General features: G+C 39.6%; 1 protein-coding gene across 1 annotated transcript in view; it reads left to right on the top strand.

The window, feature by feature from the left end:
* F5 (coagulation factor V) overlaps positions 1 to 24153 on the top strand; it is an 85872-nt gene that overhangs the window by 7418 nt on the left and 54301 nt on the right. Inside the window, exons 3-7 of the mRNA XM_069094740.1 lie at positions 1715 to 1837; positions 15848 to 16060; positions 17846 to 17989; positions 21851 to 22072; positions 23176 to 23341. Of these exons, the coding sequence (XP_068950841.1) occupies positions 1715 to 1837; positions 15848 to 16060; positions 17846 to 17989; positions 21851 to 22072; positions 23176 to 23341 (868 nt within the window). The remainder of the gene's footprint in view (positions 1 to 1714; positions 1838 to 15847; positions 16061 to 17845; positions 17990 to 21850; positions 22073 to 23175; positions 23342 to 24153) is intronic.

Below are 24153 nucleotides of genomic sequence, written 5' to 3'. Positions count from 1 at the left end.
CTCCCCTCCCCTTTCCTTTCCTTTTCCTTTTTTTTCTTTTCTTTTCTTAATAAGACCATGCCTTTAAATTTTAAAAGTTGTTGGCTTCACTTTAAAACACATATAGTAAAGTTGTTAGGTATTCCAGAGTTATTCCCAATCTCCCTTAATGCTAGTGCCTTGTCTCTGAGATTGTTTCCAAGCTTTCCTGTACATGTCTTGTTTGTACATAGTGGTTTGCATGTTGTACACCCCATTAGATTGTGAACTCCCTGGGGGAAGATACTGTTTTTACCTTTCCCTTTTCTTTGTACCTCAAGTGCATACTTAACATCGTGCCTGATACATAGTAAGCACTCAATAAAAGCTTGCTGCTTTTGATTTATGAATGGGGCTGGGGCATAAGTAAAGAACATTGGACTAAGAGTCAGAAGAACTACATCTGAGTTCCTGATGGAGTAAAGAAAGTGTTAGATTTGTAATCAAGGGTCATGAGTTTAAATCCTGACTTTCATTTGCTACCTTTATGACCTTAGGCAAATCATTCAGTCATTCCAAGACCTCAGTATCTTCATCTGCAAAATGGGTGGGAATGTTGGGCTAGAGGATCACCAAGGCCTCTTATGATCCCATGATGTACCATTAATTAGCTGTGTGACTTTTGTGACCTCTCTAGACATCAGTTTCCTCATCTGGAAAAAAAATCTCCAAAGTCTCCTCGTTCTATGGATCACAGTCTGAAAATTTTTGCCGACAAATAGTCAGCAAAAGGCAGATTTTTCACTTCTTGCCTTCATACAAAAACCAATCAGCTACTCAGAAGTGGGGAGCATTTTCCAATTGCCTTTTTTTTAAACCCTCAAAAGTATTTTCTATGGAAAACACTTCTGGAATTCATTTTATAGATAAAAAATGACCAGATAGAGAATTTTTCTGAGTCAAAAAAGGGCAGTATTGGGGGATGAGGTGGGGGGGGGCGATACAGATAATGGTAAGAATGGGCCATGTATGGGTATGCTCCTAATGCTATTTTCCAGCCTGTGTATCCCAGGCCAAATTCTCTGCTTTCCTATTAATAATACTAATAGCATTTATAGAAAGGCATCTAGGTGACGCAGTAGATAAAGTGCCCAGCCTAAAGTCAGGAAGACTTATCTTCCTGAGTTCAAAATACAGTCTCAGATACTTACTATCCATGTGACCCTGGGCAAGTCACTTCACCCTGTTTGCCTCAATTTCCTCAACTGTAAAATGAGTTAGAAAGGTAAATGACAAACCACTCCAATATCTTTGCCAAGAAAATCCCACATGGGGTCACGAAAAGTTGGACAGGACTGAAAACCAGCTGAACAACAAGAAGGTATTTACATAGGCTTTAAGGTTTGCAAAGAACCTTATGTGTGTGATCTCAAATGGTCCTCACAACACCCTTGTGAGGCGGGTGCTGTTATTTTCATTATGCTCATTTTGCAGAAGAGATAGTGGAGGCAAAAAGAGGGTGACTTGCCCTAGTGTCACAGTTAGTAGGTGTCTGAGGCAGGATTTGAACTCATCTCTCTGACTCCAAATCCCACACTCTATTCCCCTTACCACTTAGTTCTTTTTAACTCAGGCTAGGCAGTGCTGGTGAAGTGTTCTGAAACAAAGGTAAACAGAGCCAGGACAGCAGTTCCTATTAGGGCTTGTGTCTGGCAGTCCTGAACACATTTACATTTTACCTTCTTATTTGTCATAGGACTTCTTGGACCTACTCTTTTTGCTGAAGTTGGAGACACTTTGAAGGTTCACTTTAAAAATATGGCTAAGAAACCCTTAACCATCCATCCACAAGGAATCAAATACAATAAGCTGTCTGAAGGTAAGGAGAATTCAATATTTCCTAGCACAAAAGACAGTGTATTGCAGTTTTCTATCCATATTAAACACTTTAGAGCACAATCATCAGTCTGTTAGAGATGCTTTTCCCCCAGGTGGGTCAATGTCAAAAGTGAACAATTATGCTGTGAAAACAATGGGAAAAAAATTTTGTCAGCAAAGGCATCTTATTCAATAATGTGATGAGAATACTCTAGAATTGTGAACATTCTGGACTGATATCTCCAGAACGTTTGGGACTGTCAGTATTCCTGTTTTCTTCTTTGGCTTTCCACTTTCCACACCTGCAGTTTCCTGACATAGTAACCTCCTATTCTCTCCTCATCCAAGCTTCTCTGGCTTCCATCAAATCTCAGCTGAAATCCAGCTTCTGCAAAGAAGTCTGCCAGTCCTCCTTAATCTTAGTGCCTTCCCTCTGAGACTCTCTCCAAGTCATCCCATTTCTTTTGTTTGGGCATAATTGTTTGCATGTTGTTGTCCCCATTAGACTATGAGTTATCTAAGAACAGGAACTGTAGTTTTGGGGGAGAGAAGAGGGCTTTTTTTGTATTCCCAACATTTAGTTACATGATACATAGTTGTTGTTAAGTTGTTTTTCAGTCACATCCAACTCTCTGTGACACCGTATTGGGGGGTTTTCTTGGCAAAGATACTGGAGTGATTTGCCTTTTTCTTCTCCAGCTTATTTTACAAATGAGGAAACTGAGGCAAACAGAATAAGTGACTTGCCCAGGGTCAGGCACTTAAGAAATTCTAGTTTACTTGACTGGAATCTGACTTTATAATGTGAATGACTGCTAATCTTAATGCATTAACTCTCTCCAAGGTAATTCCATCTTAAGAAGGGTCATAGTCTCACCATGCTTTCCTTGATGGAGGCAAAGAAACAAAACTCCAGCTGTGAATTTTCCTGTATCCTTGAGAGCCAAGGATGGTACCTATTTCACCAACTCAAGGAGGGACCAACATCTAGACTATATGAGGGAATATAATTTTCAAAAAAAAAATGTCTCCAACCCAGACTCATCCTATGATTCCTACCTAAAGTTTTCCTTCATTTTTTTCTGAAAAACCTAAATCCCAGAGTTCTTAAAGTACCAGCCCCTCCTTATGTCTTTTTTTCTGTAATGATTATGGATTTCATCTGTCCAGATATTTATTTCCAGAACAAGAGCTGACAGAAATTTTTAGATTGCTTGAATGATTCATCCTCGTCTTTCCCACTTAACTGAGGGTATCACCATAAGGGCCAGATAGCCCCAGGTCCTCTTCTCTAATAATAATATCTTCTCTCTTGATGATTTCATCAGCTTCCATTGGTTCAATTACCATCTCTAATACCTGACCCCCAAATCTATCTATCCAACTTTAATCTTTCTCTTGAGTTATAGTATCCTAACCAACTTCTTGATATCTCTACCTAGCAGGCCTACAGGAATATAAAACTCAATATGCCCAAAGCAGAAATCATTCCATTCTCCCACTAAACCCATCAAGATTCCTCTAAGTTTTCTTCTTTCCTTTGGAACAACTGCTATCCATCCAATCAGTAAGGTTAGCAAATTTGTAATCATCATTATCTTCTCATTCTTCCTCAATTGTCATATTTAATTGAGTGCCCAGTCTTATCAATTATATTTTCACAACACCTCTCACATGCATTTCTTTCCTTCTGCTTACTTGTTTACCACTTGTTTAAGGTCCAGGACCTTATCACCTCTCTATTTCAATAGCTTCCTAATTGGCCTCCCTGACTCTTCTTTCTCCTCTACAATTCATTTTCCATCACAGCTTCCAAAATAATCTTTCTAAAATACAAGTCTGGTAATGACATCACTTGACTTAAGAATCAACAGTGGTTGTGCAAAAATGTTTATATTGGCTCTTTTGTGGTGGTTAAAAATTGGAATCTAAAAGGATATCCATCAACTGGGGAATGGCTAAGCAAGCTGTATATGATTGTGATAGAACATTATTGTGCTATGAGAAATCACAAGCAGGATGATTTCAGAAAAACCTGAAAAGACTTACATGAAGTGATGCAAAATGAAGTGAGCAGAACCACAGTGACAGAACACAGTGACAGCAATATTGTATGATAAAGAATTGTAAATAACTTAGCTGTTCTCAGCAATACAATGATCCAAGAAAATCCCAAAAGATTTATGATGAAGTATGCTATCTGCCTCTAGAGAAAGATGTGATACTGTCTGAATATATACTGAAGAGTGCTATTTTTCACTTTCATTATTTTTTTACTTGAATCTTGTACAAAATGATTAATATGAAAATGTTTTACATGATTGTACATGTATAAACAATATTGGATTGTGTACCATCTCAAGGAGGGCTAAGGGCAATGAGGAGGGAGAGAGAGAATTTGGAACTCAAAACAAAAAAAAAGTTAAAAAACTGTTTTAACATGTAATTTGGAAAAATAATTTAAAAAAAGAAACTACAGTGGGTCCCTACTGCTCCTAGGATAAAACAGAAATAATTCAGCATGGCATTTAAAGCCTCCATAATTTGGCTCCAAACTGCCTACCTTTCTAGGTTTATTTTATATTATTCCCCTTCTGGCTCTCTCCATTCTAGCCAAACTGGTCTACTTTGTTGTTTTTTTTTCTTAACTCATATTCCTTCTCCTGCCTCCCTGCCTTTGCTAGATTGACTTGCATTCTTTGAATGGGCTCCCTTCCTGGCTCTAGTTATTGGAAGGCTTACCTTTCATCAAGACTCAGGTCAATGTATCTTCTACAGAAGCCTTAAACACCCCCCAGCCCCAGGTTGTTAATGTTCTTTCTTCCTTCAAATTATTTTGTGTTTACTTATCTGTTTACATGTTGATTCCCCTGGAAGTCATAAATTCAATAAGTATTTATTAGGCACTTACTACACTCCCTGAGGACAGGGACTGAATGGAAAGATGGAGGAAACAACAAAGGAAATTCTATTTTGGATGGAACTGATTTTTGTCAATAAGTAAGAACTAGTTAATAGGGAATGGAAACCCAAAATAAGAAGGAAGAAAGGATGCTGCCTTTAGTGAATTCAAGCCACAAAGAATACTGAAAAAAAAGCTTGGCAGGTGTAACTGCTAAGCCACTGTCCATGATCTATAAAATATGGAGCATGTGGAAAGTGATGCAGAGCTGGAGAAGGGAAAAATGTTCTGTTTGGTTTTTTTTCCATAACATTTGCAAACTATTGTCCAGTGAGCTTGACTTTGATTCCTTGGCAAAGTGTAGAATGTATGATTAAAGGGAGGGTTAGGAAACAGCTATTAAGAAAACACCATGTAGGGGCGGCCAGGTAGCACAGCAAGTAAGAGCACCGGCTCCAGTGTTGAGAAGACCTGGAGATCGAATCCCAGACTCAGACACTCAGCACCACACCCAGAAATAACTGGCCGTGTAACCTTGAGCAAGTTACTTAACCCCAATTGCTTTAAAAAAAAAAAAAGAAAAGAAAACACCATGTAGACCAGTTTTACTAGAATTCAGAGAGTCAGAAGGGGAACAATGTAAAATACTTCTGGAAGGGTAGGGAGTTTCAATCTGTCAAGGAACATTTATTAAGTACCTACAATGTGCCAAAATGATTCAGTTCAATTGAACAAGCATTTATTATCTAGAAAGAGCCATCAGGGTTTCATACTAGGCTGACTTTTTAAAAAAGTTTTTTTTGAGAAGGGCTTGATGTGAGGCAAAGTTTTCCTAATGATTTGAGTTGTGCAAAAGTCAAATAGGCTGCTGAGGCAGCCGGTTTCCCTTCATTGGAGATTCTGAGGCAAAGCCCAGATGACCACTTATTAGCTCTTCTTTTCCAGTGGAAGCAGAGAGGATTCTCACTGTCTGCTGAGATTATGTACAAATCTGAAAATCTGAGATCCAATCTGTAAAATGTTACAGCTTCTCAACTGCTCCTGGTAAATTTCCATCTGATTTCTTCGTCCATTCAGAGCCATTCTATTTTCTTTCAGTATGATCATGTTTTCTCTGTTCTTCTGGTTTTACTTCCTTTCCTTTGAATTATCTAATTATTATTACTATTTAATATTATCATAAATAATATCAATCATTAACATTAATTGTTAATAAAGGAGTTGATTTATTATTCATTATACATAAATTTGTTATTAATATTTAAGATCAAGAATGTTAATAAATATTGTAAATAATAATCATGTTAATAATAAAATAGCTGGCATTTATATGTCACTTTAAGATTTGCAAAGAATTTTACAAATATTCTCTCATATGATCCTCAGAACAAGCGATCTGGGAGGTAGGTGCTAGGATTGTCCCTATTTTACAGATTAAGATCTTTCTAGATTTCTTTCTATTCCTCATGCTTCTTAGACTTCATTGAATAATGGCATTCTATCACTCAACTATTCTGCAATATCACACATCTATCATGTTCTCAGTAGTAACAGTATATAATATTTACCAACAACCAAGAGAACGGGTATTTCATTACAAGAACACTGTTTTAAATATAGGAAGATATGTGTGTTGCATTTTGAATACTGGTCATGCTCTTTGCTTAGTAAATGAACTGGGGGTCATTGCCCTTTTTTTTTACTCTTTATTCCTAATAGAACATAGCCCCATCTAGAAATTATTAAACAGAATACTCCACCTCCACATAGCATGAATTGTCCATGCTTACATTGCTATCTTGTCTTCATCCCTCTGTATCTCAACCCAGAACACACAGGGTGCACGTTCAAGATATAGGTAACTTTGAGAGATTATGGTCCAGTGCTATACATTCCAGTTTTTAGTATAACATGGAAGTCACATTGTTTATCTCACCTACACAGCATATTAACACAAAACATTTAAGAATTTTACTTGCCCGCTAGTGGGCATCAGCAGGATGTTTTTCTTTAAAGCTGTTTTTCCTATCACGGGAATGTTTCAGTTTAAAACCATTGGAAGGACAGATATCCAAATCAGGACATGGCATCCCATTCCTTAAAAATGGTCACCAAATAACAGAATCATATCTGGAGTTTCACAGGTTAACTTGGTATTTAGGCTCTGAATCTACATGAATACTGGAAGGTATAGTCCTATACATGTAGAATTTTCTTCTTATCCTAGAAAGGACTGAAACTATGAGTTTGGAGCCAAGGGTCAGGATTGTGCCAGGTTGTGATAATCGGGAGAAGCCCTTGACTAGTTAGTGCAGTGGCAGCAGCATCTGACCTTGAAGGACCTGACCACGAAGGAATCCTATGGTTCTGATTTCATGGCAGAGAAAGATGAAGTGTGTATACCTAGGGGATGGAGTCATTGGTAAGCCAGATTCAGCGAAGCTTCTGGAGTGGGTGGAGCAGTAGGATGGATCAGTGGAAGCATCCCCTTCCCCTGTGTGGCCATACCACGAAGTAAGGCCATATCCCAAAGGGTGGGGACCTCGCTAACTCCCTCACCTCCCCAGCCAAGCCGATCTCACAGTTTGCTTTGGAAGACCTAAGCAAGTCATTTAAGTTTTCTAGGCTTCAGTTTCCTCATTTGTAAAATTCAAACTTTAGATTAGATAATCTTAAAAGATTTTTAGTTCTTAGTTTGAGTATCCTAGGATTTTACTGTCTCCTGAGGTACCCATTCTGTTTTGGATAATTCTAATTGTTATACAGAGTTTCACCTAGTTATGTGGAGGTGAAATCTGCTTTTCTGTAAAACTAGCTAGCATTTCCATAGTGCTTTAAGGTTCACAAAACACTTTACAAATATTATCTCCTTTTGTAACTTCCACTCATGGTTTCTAGTTCTCCTTTTTGGGGCCTTGCAAAACAAGTCTTATCCTTTTTCTAGATGACAGCCTTTCAAAACATCAACTTAAAGACAGCTATCAGGCTAGCATATTGTCCCCGAGTCTTCTCTCCTGGTTAGACATCCTTATTTCCTTCAGCTGACACTCACAGGACATGATCCTGGTGGATCTCCTTTGGCCATGCTCTAGTTGGCCAATATTCTTCTGAGAATGTGGCACCCACAATCGAACAGGACAGCTTACGTGTGGCCCAATGAAGGCAGAGAATAACGGAACAATCATCTCCCTCATTTTGGATGCTGTTTCTTTCTTAATGCAGACTAAGATTCCATGGGCCTTTTTAATTGGGTTGTCTGACTGATTGGCAAGATTTTGAGTTGGAAGGGATTTTAAAGCTTGTCTTAGTTTGAGTCTTTTATTTTACAATTTCCTCATCTATAATCCTGGTTGCCATTCTCTGGACTCTCTCTAACTCATCGGGAAAGGGGAAGTGAAAGAAGATAAACATTTATACAGCACCTAATACATGCCAGGCATTGTGCTAAGCACTGTACAAATATTTTCTCACTTGATCCTCACAACAACCCTGGGAGATAGGTGCTATGGGCATAGTGCTAAGCACAAACCAACAGGAATCTCGGGAGGGAGATGGGGAGAAGAGGGTAAATACAGATTTTTTTCTCAGGGGAAGCAAAAGTTCCTTTCAGAACCATACAAATTACAAGGAGATAGCCTCCTTGTAAAGTAGGGGGATTCCCCTCATTAGACCTCTTCAGTTAGAGACTTCTTGATAAGTTTTTATTACGATATTCCAGAAGTGGTTACTCTTTCAGGTAGGGACTGAACGATGGCCCTTTAAACTCTATGAATCCATTATTCAATAAAGGTGAAAGAGAGCTCAGCCCCATCCTTTCTCTCTCCCAATGGACTTACTCTTTTTCACTTATGCTTCCTTCTTTTGATTTCAGCATCTAGATTTGTAACATGAAGAGCAAGTCAATTTTTTAGGACAAATTGATGGCCATGATATTGTCCAATGTATCTTCCTATCTGATGCCTAAATGTCTGAACATAAATATATATACACACACACATACATATATGTACACATATTATATATATATATGAATGTGTATGTATGTATGTTTTTGCTTGTTAATCTGAAGCTTTTGGCATCATGCAGATACTGCCTGAGTATATGGAAAGAGCAGGAAGTTAAATTTTATGGAAGCAATGAACATGTACCTACACTTCAAAAGATAGTGGAGGATAGAAGAGTCTGGCATGCTCTGGTCCACAGGGTCACACAGAATGGGAAATAGGGTGGCTAGGTGGCACAGGGAATAGAGCACCAGCCCTAGAGTCAGGAGGACCTGAGTTCAAATCCCACCTCAGACACTTGACGCATGTACTAGCTGTGTGACCTTAGGCAAGTCACTTAACCTTAACTGTCTTGCCTTCCTCCCGCCAAAAAAAAAAATGCGACAGGAACGAACAACAACAACAAAAGGCTATAAATCTACGAAATGTAAACTCTTCATCCAAAAGCCATTTGGACTGACCCTGTGTTGGTTTAGACTATGGAGCCTCTGGATGTAAGTCACCGACATCTGGGTTTTGAATCCTCTCTCAGTAACTAGCCGAGTGACCCTGGGCAAGTCATTTAACCTCTATTAAAAACGCAGTTTCTTGATCTGTTGATAACAATAGCCCCTACCTCAAACAGTTGTTGCGAAGATCAAAGGAGATAGTGTATAAAAAGCACACTTTGCAAACCTTAGAGCACTATTAAGTGTAAGCTATGATGATTCATACTACATCATGATGCCTAATCAAGTGGGTGCTGTAAAGTTGTACAGTTGTTTCAGTTGTGTCCAATTTTTCGTGGCTCCCTTTGGGGTTTTCTTGGAAAAGATACTGGAGTGGTTTGCCATTTCCTTCACCTTCAGTTCGTTTTACAGATGAAGAATTGAGGCAAAAAGGGTTAAGTGACTTGCCCAGGGTCAAACAGCTAGTCAGTGTCTGAGGATGAATTTGAACTCAAGTCTCTCTGACTCCAGGTCAGGTCAATCCACTTGCATCACCCAGCTGCCCTCTGCTTTTTTCAAAATATTCAGTGCCATAACTGACACAATTTCTGAAACTTTGAATGGTCTTTGGGCCAACAAATAGATTTTTGAAGAGGAAAAGAGTTTAGGGAGAAGCGGTACAGTTTGCACAGTCAAACTTTCCAGAAAGAAAATATTTTTTATGTGTATCCTCACACAAAATTTGTTCATGCCATTTCCCCCACAAATATGAATCTTAAGTATACTTTGGCAACTTTGGAAGGCACATCATGACAAGAGTAAACAGATTACGAAGCAGAGTGTGGAGCTATGTAGCAAGTCAAAGAATCAAATAAATATAAAATCAAGGATTATCGTTCCAGCAAGCTTCCATCTGTGTAAGGATTAGCACATGAGACTTTTGTGTTTTAAAGACAATGAAATTCTTTCTTATCTTGAAGGTCACAGCTTTTTGTTTTTAATTTGGAGAATTCATTTTCTATTGGGTTTTTTTTGGTAGTTTCAGTTGAGTCTGATTTCTTCATGACTTTGTTTGGGGTTTTCTTGGCAAAGATACTGGATTGGCTTGCCATTTTCTTCTCCAGTTCATTTTACAGATGAGGAAACTGAGGCAAACAACAGGGTTAAGTGACTTGCCCAGGGTCACACAGATAGCAAGTGCCTGAGGCTGGATTTGAACTCATGAAGATGAGTCTTCCTAACTCCAGTCCCAACACTATCCACAGCACCTCCTAGAGATTATAAAGCCAAAGTTAAATCAAAGTGTCATAAATCTAAAAGTTCCTTTCATATATCAATCCCCTTTAATAAAGCAATATTTACTAAGTGCCTACTTAATAGTGCCCATCCACACACCACCCAAATCTGCCTATACTTAGAATGTAAAATCCAAGATTCTGCTGCTTTAGAAATGGGATTATTCTTCATTGAGATCCAATTGCAAAGTCTTAAATGAATAAAACACTGGAAAAAAAATTAGATCAGCAATTACCAAAAATTGTCCATCTTTCTAACTGGTAGTTGTGTGAATAAGAGACCTTACTCACGGCGTGCAGACATTTGCTCATTTGAGAACTTCCACCCTCTGCTATTATTTCAAGATGACAAAGGAACATATAAGTCATGTTTTAGTAGCATAACGAATTTGGTGAGAACAAGTCCCACTCCTTTCAAAGTTATCGTGGAGACATAAAATACAGTCAAGTTAAAACAGAGGGATATTGTCATAAATTACTATGATACCAGAGAGCCTAAGTTTTAAGAGATTAGGGTTGACAGACTTGCCCACAGTCACACATCTAGTAGGTGCCTGAATCAGGATTTCAACCTTCTTGAATACAATATACACACGTATGCGTACATGCACACACACACAGATATATGCACGATGCAGACACACATATGGATAGCCACATGCATTGTGTATATAGGACATTACAATTCATATGTACAGCTTCTCTTCACTGTGAACAGATATGGCAACATCAGATGCTTTTTCACCCTTGTTTTTCTTATCATGGCTATTGAATTGTCCCTGCTTGTTTATTAAGTTTGCTGCTCATCTAAAAAAAAATGCAAAGTGAAAGCAGTAGCCCAAGGGAAAAAAAATCTAATAGTGATCTAATAAAAGCCACAGAAGGGACTAAAAGGCTACATTCCTAAACGAGGTTGTTGGGGGTTTTTTTTAGCCCATTGATCACTGATTTGTTTGCTGAACTTGGGTAAAACTGACTCATCCAACCATAAAATGAAGATAAAGCCCCCCTTTTGATCTCCCCCAAGATAATAACCACAGCTGCCGTTACTATGTTGTGCCTTTCAACCACAAATCACTTTACATATATTCTATCACACAATTCTGGGAATTGGATGGTACAAGTATTATTATCCATGGGGAAAATGGGCATTCAAGATGAGACATCTGCCTAAATTCACTTGCCTATCTGTCTGCAGAGCCAAGATTCTAATCTAGAATTTGATTTCTAGACCAATGTTTTTTTTTTTTTCCATTGGATGGTGCTTCTTGAGAGAATTCATTAATCCTCATGAAACATTTCTCAGCTGGTTAAACACAAAAGCAAAGAGATGGGGATTAACTGTGAAAAAGGCAAGGAGGAAAAAAATTAGCCCAAGTACGCATTTGCATTATCACAAGATGTGATGCTATCCAGTTAAATCTGCAATCTGTTTCAGGTTTTATAAATGTGAACCTGCTTTTGGCATCAATCCCCTCCCAACAATTATTGCTAAGCACCTTCTGTATGCAAATGAATTTCCTCACTGAGCATTCCTTATACCAATGAAATACCAGATCCAGACCTGTGATTTTATCCTGGCAAGAAGAAACCTCCCAGTGAAGAAACAATCAGTGCAATTGGTCTGCAAATTATGGTCTTGGAAAGTTACTCGGAACATTGAGATGTCAATCACTTTGACCAGGGTCATATAATCAATATGTTTCAGAGGCTGACTTGGAACCCAGGTCATACTGACTCAGAGGATGGCCCTATATCCAACACTCCATGTTAATGTTCAGGCACTGGGAGTACAAAAATTATACCTCTTTCCACCCCCTACCACAATAAAAAAATAAATCTCTGCCTTTGGAGTAATAAATGGAGTGCTGAAACTTGAAGTCAAGAATAGATTAATTCATAATCCTGTCAGGCTGCTACTAGCAGCATGATCTCAGTTTCGTTATAGATGTAAAAGTGGAATAATAAGAGCTTCTACCTCAAATAATCAAATGAAAAACTCTTAGCAGATGTTAAAGTGCTATTTATTGCTGTTGTTGTTATTAATATGCATTCTATTGAGGGTCTACAAGAGGCAAACAGCGTATACAGACTAGTTTGGGGAGAAGGAAGGGAGCCTTAACAGTCAGAGATCGGGAAAGCATCCTCCCAAGCAAAGGGAGATCTCCCCACTTTTCTTCTCTAGAATCTTCAGTAAATCTTAAACTGGGGTAACAGGGGAGCAGAGTAAAGTCTGCTATGATCATTTTACATGGAGTGGCCTGAAGGCAAAGAGTCTGGGGCGGGCAGCTCAGGAATTTTATTAAGCTTTGTTCAAGATAAGTGCAGTCCAGTGGTGGACCTTCAAGTTCTAAAAAAGGAACAGGGCCTGACCCAAGGAAGCTGACATTTCTTATCAGGCCCTGTTTGCTCCTTTCCAGCTGAGTTGTGTAAGTTTTCAGAGGGAGTGCTTACTGCTTATCAGAGGGCACTCCGACCATCTCTCTTCCTTAATTCTTCTTTTCAGATAACAACAGCTTTGTGATTCATAGGAAGTCATTAAAATATTTAATATTTTCTAAGCCCTTGGTAATTTAAAAAATGTATTCCATAGACCTTCCATTCCTACACATTTTAGAGGGAATGGGATCTAGTGGAAAGACCCCTGGATTATTTATCAGAGCTAGAGAATGAATCTTAACTCTGACACATTCTTTAAAATAGTATTTATAATATTGTTACTAATGTTTTATTGATACATTCAACTAATCATAACATTATAGATGAAGAGAGGGAAGACAGTTCAGGGGACATCTAGCTCAACTCTCCCCTCCCCCAATCTTACAGGTGAGAAAACTGAGGCCCAGGGAGGTTAAAGTCATGGAAACAGCAAAGTAGCAAAGATGAGTCTTGAACCTAGATCTCTAACTGCAAAGCCCATTTCACTTTCCCCTTTACAACACTGTTTATCACTGTCATTTCCAGATATAGCTCTCTCCTATCCCACCCTCACAGAAAACTGAACCTTCCTTTGTAACAAAGAGAAAACAGCTAAGCAAAAACAATGGATATAGTGACCGAGTCCAGCAATGTATACAACATTCTGTCCCAGTAGTTTCTGACTATGCTATTGAGAGGAAGAACTTATGTTTTTATTACATATATTTTTGGACCATGATTGATTATTTCAATTACTCAGAATTCCTTTTTATGTTCTTTTCATTTTTATCAGTTATTGTCATCATAGATACTGTTCTTCTAGTTCTAGCTAGAATGCATTCCCTGTTCATTGTTGCATTTTGAAATCCTTCCCTTCCTTCAAGAACAAGCTCAGATACTAACCCCCTTCATGGATCCATCTTAACTGACATTTTATCGAACATTCTTTCTGAAGTTGCACTTATCACATTCTATGCTATATGTTTATTTGCACATACATTTGATAAAGCAACTTTTTTTCCTTTTTGATATATTTTATCTCTTTTAAATATTTACCAATTAACATGAAAATATTTTAACATTAAAAAATTTGAATTCCAAATTATCTCCATCCATCTTTGAGAAGGCAAACAATTTGATTTCAATTATGCGTGTGAAGTCATGTAAAGCATACTTCCATCTTAGCTATGTTGCAAAAGAAAACAGACAAATAAAAACAAGAAAAATAAAGCTTTTGAAAGTACATTTCAGTCTGCATTCAGATTTCATCAGTTCTCTCTCTGCAGGTGGATAGTATTTTCCATCCTAAATCAATCAGAATTGCCTTGGCTCATTGTCTTGATCAGAATAACTAAGTCTTTCATAATTGATCATCCTTACAATATTGTTGTTACTGTGTACAATGTTCTCCTGGGTCTGCTCACTTCACTCTGCTTCAGTTCACATAAGTCTTCCCAGGTTTACCTGAAACCATCCTGCTTGTCATTTCTTATAGCACAATAGTATTGCACCAAAATTATATACCATAACTTGTTCAGCCATTCCCCGATTGATGTGCATCCGTTCAATTTCTAAAACTTGGCCATCGCAGAAAAACTGCTATAAATATTTTTGTACAAATAGGTCCTTCTCCCTTTTCTCTGATCTCTTTGGGATATAGACCTAGTTGTGGCATTACTGGGTCAGAGGGTATGCATAGTTATATAGTCCTTTGGACACAGCTTCAAATTCTTCTCCAGAATGGCTGGACCAGTTCAGCTCTAAGAGCTCAGTGTCTCAATTTTTAGCATCCCAACTTTTCCATATCCCTGTCAGCATTTGTTATTTTCCTTTTCTATCACATTAGCTGATCTGATAGGTGTGAGACAGCATCTCACAGTTGTTTCAAGTTGTATTTCTCTAATCAATAATGATTTAGAGCATTTTTCATATAACTACTGATAGCTTTGATTTCTTCTTCTGGAAACTGCCTTCATATCCTTTGACCATTTATCAACTGAGGCATGGCTCATTTAAAAAAAATAAGTTTGGCTCAGTTCCCTATATCCTTGAGAAACTAGTCCTTTATCAGAGAAACTTGTTGTAAATGTTTTTTTTCCTCAGTTTTCTATTTTCCTTTTGGCTGCGTCTGTTTTGTTCATGCAAAAATTTTATTTTTTTTTAATTTCATGTGATGAAAATAATCTATTTTACTTCTTGTCATCATCTCTATCTTGTTTGGTCACAAACTCGTCTCTTCTCCATAGTGTAAAGAGACTTTATTAAGCCCATACTGCATGCCAGGTGGCATATTCAGTGATGCCAGTGCAAAAACAATAATACAAGATGGGCCACTACTCTTTGCATTCTAGTAGAGGAAGATGAAATAGAAAAGAGAGTTGGCAAGGGGGTGGTAAACAGGAGGAGGAGGGTGCCCTCATGGGATGGAGATCTCAGCCAGGAACTAACCAAAGAGAAGAGCAAGTCCCAGGGTTCAGCAGTGGGTAAAGTTGTTGGTGAGGAGGTAGAACAATCTGGTGGTTAAGTTGAACTGGGAGGGAGGTGAGTGTGGTTTGTAAGCTTACAATGCTGGCCAGTCATAGCCTCATCAATCAGAAGAACAGGCTCCATATTAGATTGCAAGTTCCTTTAGGTCAGGGAAGGTGGCATTTCCAGTCTCTAGCACAGTGTCTTACTCAGAGTGTGCACATATTAAGTGTTCCCTTAATTGAATTATGGGAAAATCTTTGCAAGTGCTATAAAGGTGATCTCTAAGGGTTCTTCCAGCTTTCATACTCTATGTTTATCTCAGCTTCATAAATGGGGAAACTGATGCTGAGAGACACAAAGAGGTTAGACTTGCCTACGGTCACTAGTGTCAGAGCTGAAACTAGACACCAAGTCTTCTTTCCACTTCACCATACCTTCCTTCCAAGTCATTAAGCCCATCTAAGAAAGACCTCATCAGTTTGTCTGCATCTCCAGGTGCCTCTTACACAGACCAAACATCCCCTGTGGAAAAGATGGATGATGCTGTACTTCCGGGTCAGGAATATACCTACACATGGCTGATCACTGAAGACAGTGGACCCACAGATGATGACCCTCCTTGCCTCACACACATCTATTACTCCTATGATAACTTAGTACTGGATTTCAACTCTGGCCTTGTTGGACCTTTGCTCATCTGTAAGAAAGGTAAGGGAAGGATAAATGAGAGCAGGGGAACATAAGATTGAGTAGCAGCAGTTTTCCTATCATTTCAGTACTCCCTTTATGGGGTGACCATAAAGAATTGAGAACTGTACCACGGCTAGGCATGAGGAGGAAATATCTGAGACTCAAGTATTTGGGGTTCCCCTCTGGATCTTTTTTCCTTCTCCTGAATCCCTAAAAACAAGGACGCCCCCCTTCCCCCCCAAAAAGCCACCTGAAGGATAAGGGTATATTGAGGCATCTAGGTGGGTAGTGGATTGAGTGCTGCTTGAAAGAAGTCTGGTCTATTTGAAGGGCTTGTGATAATTTCATTTGCAAGAAAAAGAAACTTATATGCATTCTTCCTTCCAGAGAAGCTAAATCTGTTGACATACAGACATGCAGTTTCTATATTTGACTAAGGCACTATCTGAAATTCACTTTGCAGAATATAGCACAAGTAACTTAACATTTACATAAGCTTCTCACAGGTCAAACTGAGATCTGTCAAAGACCTTAGTTTAAAAAGACCAAGGTCTCCCACTGCATCCAGGGCCATCTCCAGTTGTCCTGATCTATGTCTGGCCACTGGACCCACATGACTCTGGAGGAGAGAGTGAGGCTGGTGACTTTGCACAGCCCTCCCTCACTTAAATCCAATTCACTTGCATGTCATGGCATCACCTCCCTGATGTCATGGTCCTCTCCGAGAGTAAAGGACAAACAATAAGCTTCTCACCTAGAGCCCTTGTCAGGATTCTTCTCACAGCATGGAGGTGAGGCTGAAGTCTTGACTCCTATGCTAGCAGAGCCCAAGAGCCAGAAGGTCCTACCGACTTTTCATATGTTCGTAAGGTTTTTCTATGAATGAGATTTATAATACTCCAATAGCATTATATCTTGGTCAATTCTATGCATTCCTTGGAATTCTCTTGTGTCGTAATATACTGGCTCTCAACTCAGCATTCATTCATTTAACAAGCATATATTAAGCTCTGTGCTAGGGGCTGAGGATACAAAGACAGAACCAGAAACTGCCCCTGCCGTTAAGAAGTTTGCATTCTACCAGGGGCATACAATAATCCTATATACGTAACGACAAGATAATTTGAGAGGTGAGAAAACACTAACGAATATGAAGCCAGCAGAATTCTGCTTCCAGCAGAGTGTGGCTCCTGACCTGAGCCTTTGAAAGAGATGATTCTAAGAGGAGGGCGAACATGAGGAGGGTGTTCATTCCAGGGGCACACACATGTACATATATGTACACACGTACATGCATGAATATACATGTGCGCACACATATATGCTATACATGCCCACTTAGCTACTTCTATCCTTGACCTTGGCTTAAATCATACTTCTGGGGCTATCTGCGTGACTCTTAAACTCCCTGTCCTAAGTTTCCTCATATTGAGGATGTTGGATTGATAGTAGCCTTCTAAGATCTCTTCCAGCCCCAGTTCTGTGATCCTACCTATGATAGGTGACATCTGTTGCAGCCTGCTAACACTCACCATGTCCTTTTCCATTGTCATCTATGGGATACCAACTTTCATTTCTTCAGAAACTGTTGGGTTCCTTACCTCCCAAGCACCATCAATTAACTGATTAAGAGGATGTTTTTGAAATAAATCATTCACCATGTTAACATTTTGGAAAATGCTACTGAATGGAAACCTGGCTTTTCTGGTATCTTTCCTGTCTGGAAATGGATAATAGGAGATGTCTTAGAGTAATTTTTTTTTTCCCTCTTGAAGTTTTGAAGGATTTGTTTTCTTCTCATAGGCAGCCTGACTGAAGATGGGATTCAAAAGATGTTTGACCGGCAACATGTGCTGATGTTTGCAGTGTTTGATGAAAGCAAAAGCTGGCAGCAGTCACCTTCTCTGATGTATACAGTCAATGGCTACGTGAATGGAACACTGCCAGGTAACGGGTGAGCTGAGTCTTTTATGGGGTGTCTTATTTGCAACTAAAGTTGATTTAAACTATGTAGGATTCTTTTGTTGTTGTTGTTGTTTTTTGGACGGGGGAGGGCAGGGCAATTGAGGTTAAGTGACTTGCCCAAGGTCACACAGCTAGTAAGTGTTCAGTGTCTGAGGTTGGATTTGAACTCAGGTCCTCCTGACTCCAGGGCTGGTACTCTATTCACTGCTCCACCTAGCCTCCCCGCTGTGTAAGATTCTTAAGCCAAGCACTAGGAAAGCTAGTATTAGTCACTGTTTTATATCACAACCAAGTGGCTAAGTGCCGACCTTGGAGTTAGAAAAGATTTCTTTGTTCAGTCATTTCAGTCATGTCTGACTCTCCATGACCTCATTCAGAGTTTTTTGGGCAAAGATACTGTAGCGGTTTGCTATTTTCTTTTCCAGTTCATTTTACAGATGAGGAAACTGAGGCAAACTTGCTAGTAAGTGTCTGAGGCCATATTTGAACTTGGGAAAAGAAGTCTTCCTTTCTCTAGGCCCAGCCCTCTATCCGCTGTACCACCTAGCTGCCCAGAGTCAAATCCTGAGTTCAAATACGGTTTCAGAAATTTACTAGCTATGGGATTTAACTTGACTTCTCTTGGCCTCAGTTTCTTCATCTGTATAATGAACATCTACCCCAAGGAGTTGTTATGAGGACAAATTAGATAACATATATAAAGCCCTCTGCAAACCTTAAAATGCTATTATTAAAATATATTGAAAAGTAAGGTGGTTCAGCGTGATGCTTCCCAGCCCACATTCACCTGTGGTTTAGTACAGCCTCTCCCAGGACCAATCTATCTTCTGCAGCCTCACACCTAAGTTCCTGGCATCTTGAGGGTTGAAACCAAGATCCAGAGAGAGCAAAATTTGGAGATTGATATGTAATTTATAGATTTATAGGTTTTAAGAATTAAGGAGTTTTAGTAGCAAAACTTTTGTGGACTAATAAATTTGCCTTGGACCAACAAGTAAAAAACATTGATCTGGCAAACACGGTTCCAGAAATCAGAAAACACAAGCCTTAGGACCAAGTTCCTCTGGCAAGTCAGATGCGGCTTGGAGTGTCTTCACTTAGCCTTGTGACCATGAAACCTTCACTGGATGTGCATAGATTATTTCATGTGTGCTGGGATTTGGGGGAGGAGGCGGAAGGGGGGCATTTTGTAAAGTACTTCTTCCTTGCTCATTAATATTACTCAGTGTTCTGTGACTCTGATTTTACTCCCTGAGTCCAACACGGCAGTTGCCAATTTGCTTTGCTAGTAGGAATTTGCTTATCAGGAGATCCTTAAACCAATGAGATCATGGGTTTGGACAAATATATGATGAATTTATACTTAACTGTGTTTCTCTCAGTGTCATGTAAGCTCCCTGAGATCAGGAACTCTTTCATTTTGATTTTTGTTTCCATAACACCTAAGATAGTGCCCGACCCACAGTAGTCATAAGTGATTTGTTATGTCATAAGTGACATAAATGCTTATTGAATTTAATTTAATTGAACACTGAGGATTAACACCATATGAAAGGTTTGAGCTCCAATCTTGACTCCCTCTTGTAGCTTACTATAGGTTTAGGGAAGTCAAGTTTGTTCACTTATGAGAAAGGACTATAATACCACTTTACTGGATCGTCAGTAAACATTTATGGAGTGCTTACTATGTGTTAGGCAGTGTGCTAAGTGCTAGGGATACAAAAAGGCAAAAGACAGTCTCTAGTTTTGAGGACCCCAGTCCAATGGAAGAAACAATATGTAAACAACTGTGAAAATGCCCACTTGAGGAAGAGCAAGGAGATCAATGTCACTAGATCCCAAAGTATGTGGTGGGAGAAGGGAAATATAAGTTGTAATAAGACTGAAAAAATGAAAGGGTACAGGTTATGAAGGGCTTTGAATGCCAATGAGAAGATTTTATCTTTGATCCTGGAAGTCATAGGAAACACTGGTTAGAGACAGAGCACCATAATGAATAGATGCAGTCCCCCATCATCATTATCTACCTATTATAACCTAAGAACCTCTGGGCCTTGTCATCTTCCTGACTGTATTCTTCAAGCTTCCAGGTCTTTCTTTATACTCTAGAGTTGAATATTCTTTTGTGTTACCTTCTACAATTAAGAGTGTAAGATCACTGAAAACAAGGATTTTCTCAATTTTTGTATGTATCCCTAACACTTAATGTGGTGCTTAGCATATAGTAAGTCCTTAATAAATGTTTATTTTTCACTGAGAAATAAGTATATGGCCTACAGACTAATTCTCAGTAACATTTGGTTATAAAAATAACCAGAAACTAAGAGTTCTAGGACTTTGGAACAAAAATTCTGGGGTTAACTGATAACAACTAGTGAGAACAACTCCAAAGGTCATCGAGACATTTTCCCAGAAGTCTGGGGGATAAAACCTGCATTTTCAACATTTTAAACAGGGACAGAAACACTTTCCTCTCCGTAACTTCCCTATTAATCTCAAGGTCTCTCTCTGTCTCTGTCTCCCTCCCTCCCCACCCCCCATATTTCCAATGTGTTGCCAAGCCCTGTTGTTCCTACCTTGATAACATCTCCCTTTTATACCTCATCTTTCCTCTTTCACATCTGCCTACACCATGGCAATACCCTTCTGGTTGGTCTCCCTGTCTTGAGTCTCTCTCCTCTCCAGCATGTCTCCATTCAGCTTCAAAAGCATTCTTCCTAAGGCTCAGGTCTCATCCCATCACTCCCCTATTAAACTCCAGTGGCTCCCTATCACACCCAGGATCTAGTATAAAATAACTCTCTTTGGCTCTTAAAGCCTTTCACCCTCTCATTCCTTCCTACCTTTCCAGGTTATCACATTTTACTCTCCTCCATGTACTTTACTCCAAAGACATTGATTTTTTTTTTGTTTGTTTCCCAAACATGACACTTTTTCTCTCAATTCCATGTCTTTGGGCTGGCATGGAGCCCATTCTCATGCCTGGAATGTTCTCCCTTTTTACCTCTGCCTCTTTGTTTCCCTGGCTTCCTTTAAAACTCAGTTCAAATCCTACCATATGTAAGAGGCCTGGCCCCAAGCCCACCACCATTACCAGTGCCTAACCTCTGAAAATGGCTTCTACTTATCCTTGCTTGTACATATGTTAACAGACAATGAACAGCTTGAGAGCAGAGAATATTTTTGCCTTTATTCTTGTCCCCAGCACTTAGCTCAGTGTCTGGCACACAAGAAGAGCTTAATAAATGCTTGTTTACTGACTGTTGATTGACACACACCAAAGCAATCCCACATGAATTTATCCACTCTGCTCCTGCCCTCTTCCCCTGCTCCTAGGCACTCAGATGAGCATCATGGGAATTCAACCATGTTCCTTGATGGAGTGAGTCAGCAATTGCTTCTGTCATTAAAACAATTAAGGACTAAATCCCAAAGCAGCAGAGGTCCTTGCAAAGTTTGGCCAGGGTTTAACCTCAGCACAGTGGCAGAGAAGCGTAAACCCCTGGGACCTCCCTCCCTTAAACGTTCCATGAATGTAATAGCTTGCCCTGGAGCTGAACTGAGCCCAGACCCTCTGTGACCCCCTCCTGGTCTGGCTCTCTCTTTTTTTTTAAGCAATTGGGGTTAAGTAACTTGCTCAAGGTTATACGGCCAGTTATTTCTGGGTGTGGTGCTAAGTGTCTGAGCCCAGATTCGATCCCAGGTCATCCCGACTCTGGGGCCGGTGCTCTTACTGAGCCACCTGGCTGCCCCTGGTCTGGCTCTTTAGTGATCTCTGGTTTGGGGGGCATGGCACACTGAACTCACCAACTCTTCTGACTTCAGCTATTCCTTCTCTTTCAGATGTAACAGTCTGCGCCTATGACCAGATTAGTTGGCATCTAATTGCAATGAGCTCTGGACCTGAACTATTCTCTATTCATTACAATGGGCAAGTCCTGGAACATAACTCTCGTAAAGTCTCGGCCATCCCTCTCATCGGAGCCACATCAACCACAGCGAATATGACTGTGAGCCAGGAGGGAAGGTGGAAGATATCTTCTCTCATCCCAAAGCATTTTCAAGGCAAGGAAACCTTTCTCACATCATTGAGTTCCTCTGTCACCTGAAGGCACATACAGTGGTACCCATGACTTAAGTGCCTAAGGCACTCAAGTATAGTCAAGGTCACTGTATTGTGGAAATTCCACGAGTGACCCCTGGAATGAAGGAAATGGATCCTATTACAAGTCAGTCATTTCTTGGGGCTTTTCTCTCCTCCCAGCCTCCACCTGCCAGAGCCTGGGAGAGAAGAATCTTACTGCTGAGTTCTTAGAGCTCTAACTCACTTCTAGTCAGTAGGATGGTGGGGGAGAAAACCTTTAGAAAACAGAGGTCTTCTCTCTCTTGGGAAAGAGTAGAAAAGAAAAAGTGAAAGAAGGTAATGAATACACTCAGAGGTAAAGATGCATTGTTATCCTGTAGTGTTTAAAGTGTGGCTAAAAGTATGGAGAGTCTGCAAAAATAATCTCCATTATAACATACCTAGTGATTGGGCACCCAAGTTTTGATTGAAGACTTCCAGTAAGGGGGAACCCAGAAATAGCCCATTATATTTTGGTTAACTCTAAGCCCAAATTTGGTTCTCTACCCCCTTCAAGCATTTCTCCCAGTTTTGCCCTGTGGAGACAAGAGGAGCCAATTTCATTCCTCTTCTATGGCAGTATTTCAAGTAAAGACAGCTGTTACATCCTTCTTCCTTCAAGTTATCAGTTCACAAGGGTAAACATCCCCGGGTCCTTCAACCCATCATCAAATGGCAGAAATTTGAACTTAATCTAATCTGGAAGCTCTCTAGATATGTATATTATCAATGTCCTTCCCAAACCTACACCATGGGATATTAATGGAACAGAAATTATGTCAAATCCTCCTGTCTAGGACAAGCAAATGATCTTTACTAAGTATTTTCTGCTCATTTCCCTTACTTTTTTTCCTTCCTATTCCCTGCTCCTCCACTCTATATCATTCCAGGATAACACTCTTAACAGTTTCAGACTATTCTGTTAGGACCCCTGACTGTATAGCTGATACATTTTTCCCCATATACTTTTAAATGTTCAGTGTTTGGGTGGAGCTAACTGTCTTCTCCCTAATTTCCTCATTATACTCTGCATAACCTGAATCAGCTGGGATGAAAGCATACCTCAAAATTGAAAAATGCCCAAAAGGGACCAGGAAGATAACGAAATTAACTCGAGATCAGAGGCGTTACATTAAGAAGTGGGAGTATTTTATTGCAGCGGAGGAAGTCATTTGGGACTACGCCAAAGTAAACCCGGATAACATGGACAAGTAAGTGGCCATACTACTACTACTACTACTTACTCTATACTTTACTACTACTACCGTGTTTCCTCGATAATAAGACACTGTCTTATTAATTTTTTTGGACAGAAAAACACCAGAGGGCTTATTTTCAGGGGAGGGCTTATTTTAATGAACATTGACAGCAATTTTAATAAACAGCTCTCCTCCGTGGCACTGCTATCAATGGCGCCAGCAAGCAAATCACTGGGGAAGAACAGGATGACACGCTCACTGCTGCAGCTCTGATTGGATGCAGCTCGGAGCGCGGCGTGCGTTTCACCCGGAGGGGGGGGGGGACGGTGCATACAGAGGGTACCGTAATGTAGCGTGTAGCGCAGGGGATCACCTTCACTACAGTAGCAATCTCAATAGGGCTTATTTTCGGGGTAGGGCTTATTTTAGAGGAATCTTACACAGTAAGGGGAGGGCTTATTTTTGGGATAGGTCTTATTATCGGGGAAACACGGTATATATATATGTACTATGTAATATACTACTACTACTACATACTACCCATGTTTCCCCGATAATAAGACACTATCTTATTATTTTTTTTGGACAGAAAAACACCAGAGGGCTTATTTTCAGGGGAGGTCTTATTTTAATGAACATTGACAGCAATTTTAATAAACAGGTAAATGTGAACAAAAAAATGTACCTTTATTCAATAATGATCATGTCATCTTCTTCAACAACATCGTCATAAGTGTCCATACCCTGAATTCCGTCCTGGATGTCTTGCGCCTCCATTTCCTTCAGAAGAAGTGGACCCAATCTGTCATGTCCAGCAATATAGC

This window comes from Petaurus breviceps, unplaced genomic scaffold (assembly GCF_028583685.1).
Source record: "Petaurus breviceps papuanus isolate PSGF00001 unplaced genomic scaffold, PetGlider_PUasm1.0 220, whole genome shotgun sequence".
Taxonomy (NCBI): Eukaryota; Metazoa; Chordata; class Mammalia; order Diprotodontia; family Petauridae; genus Petaurus; species Petaurus breviceps.
Note: the sequence above shows the minus strand (reverse complement) of the source record. Positions and strands in the feature narration are given on the sequence as shown.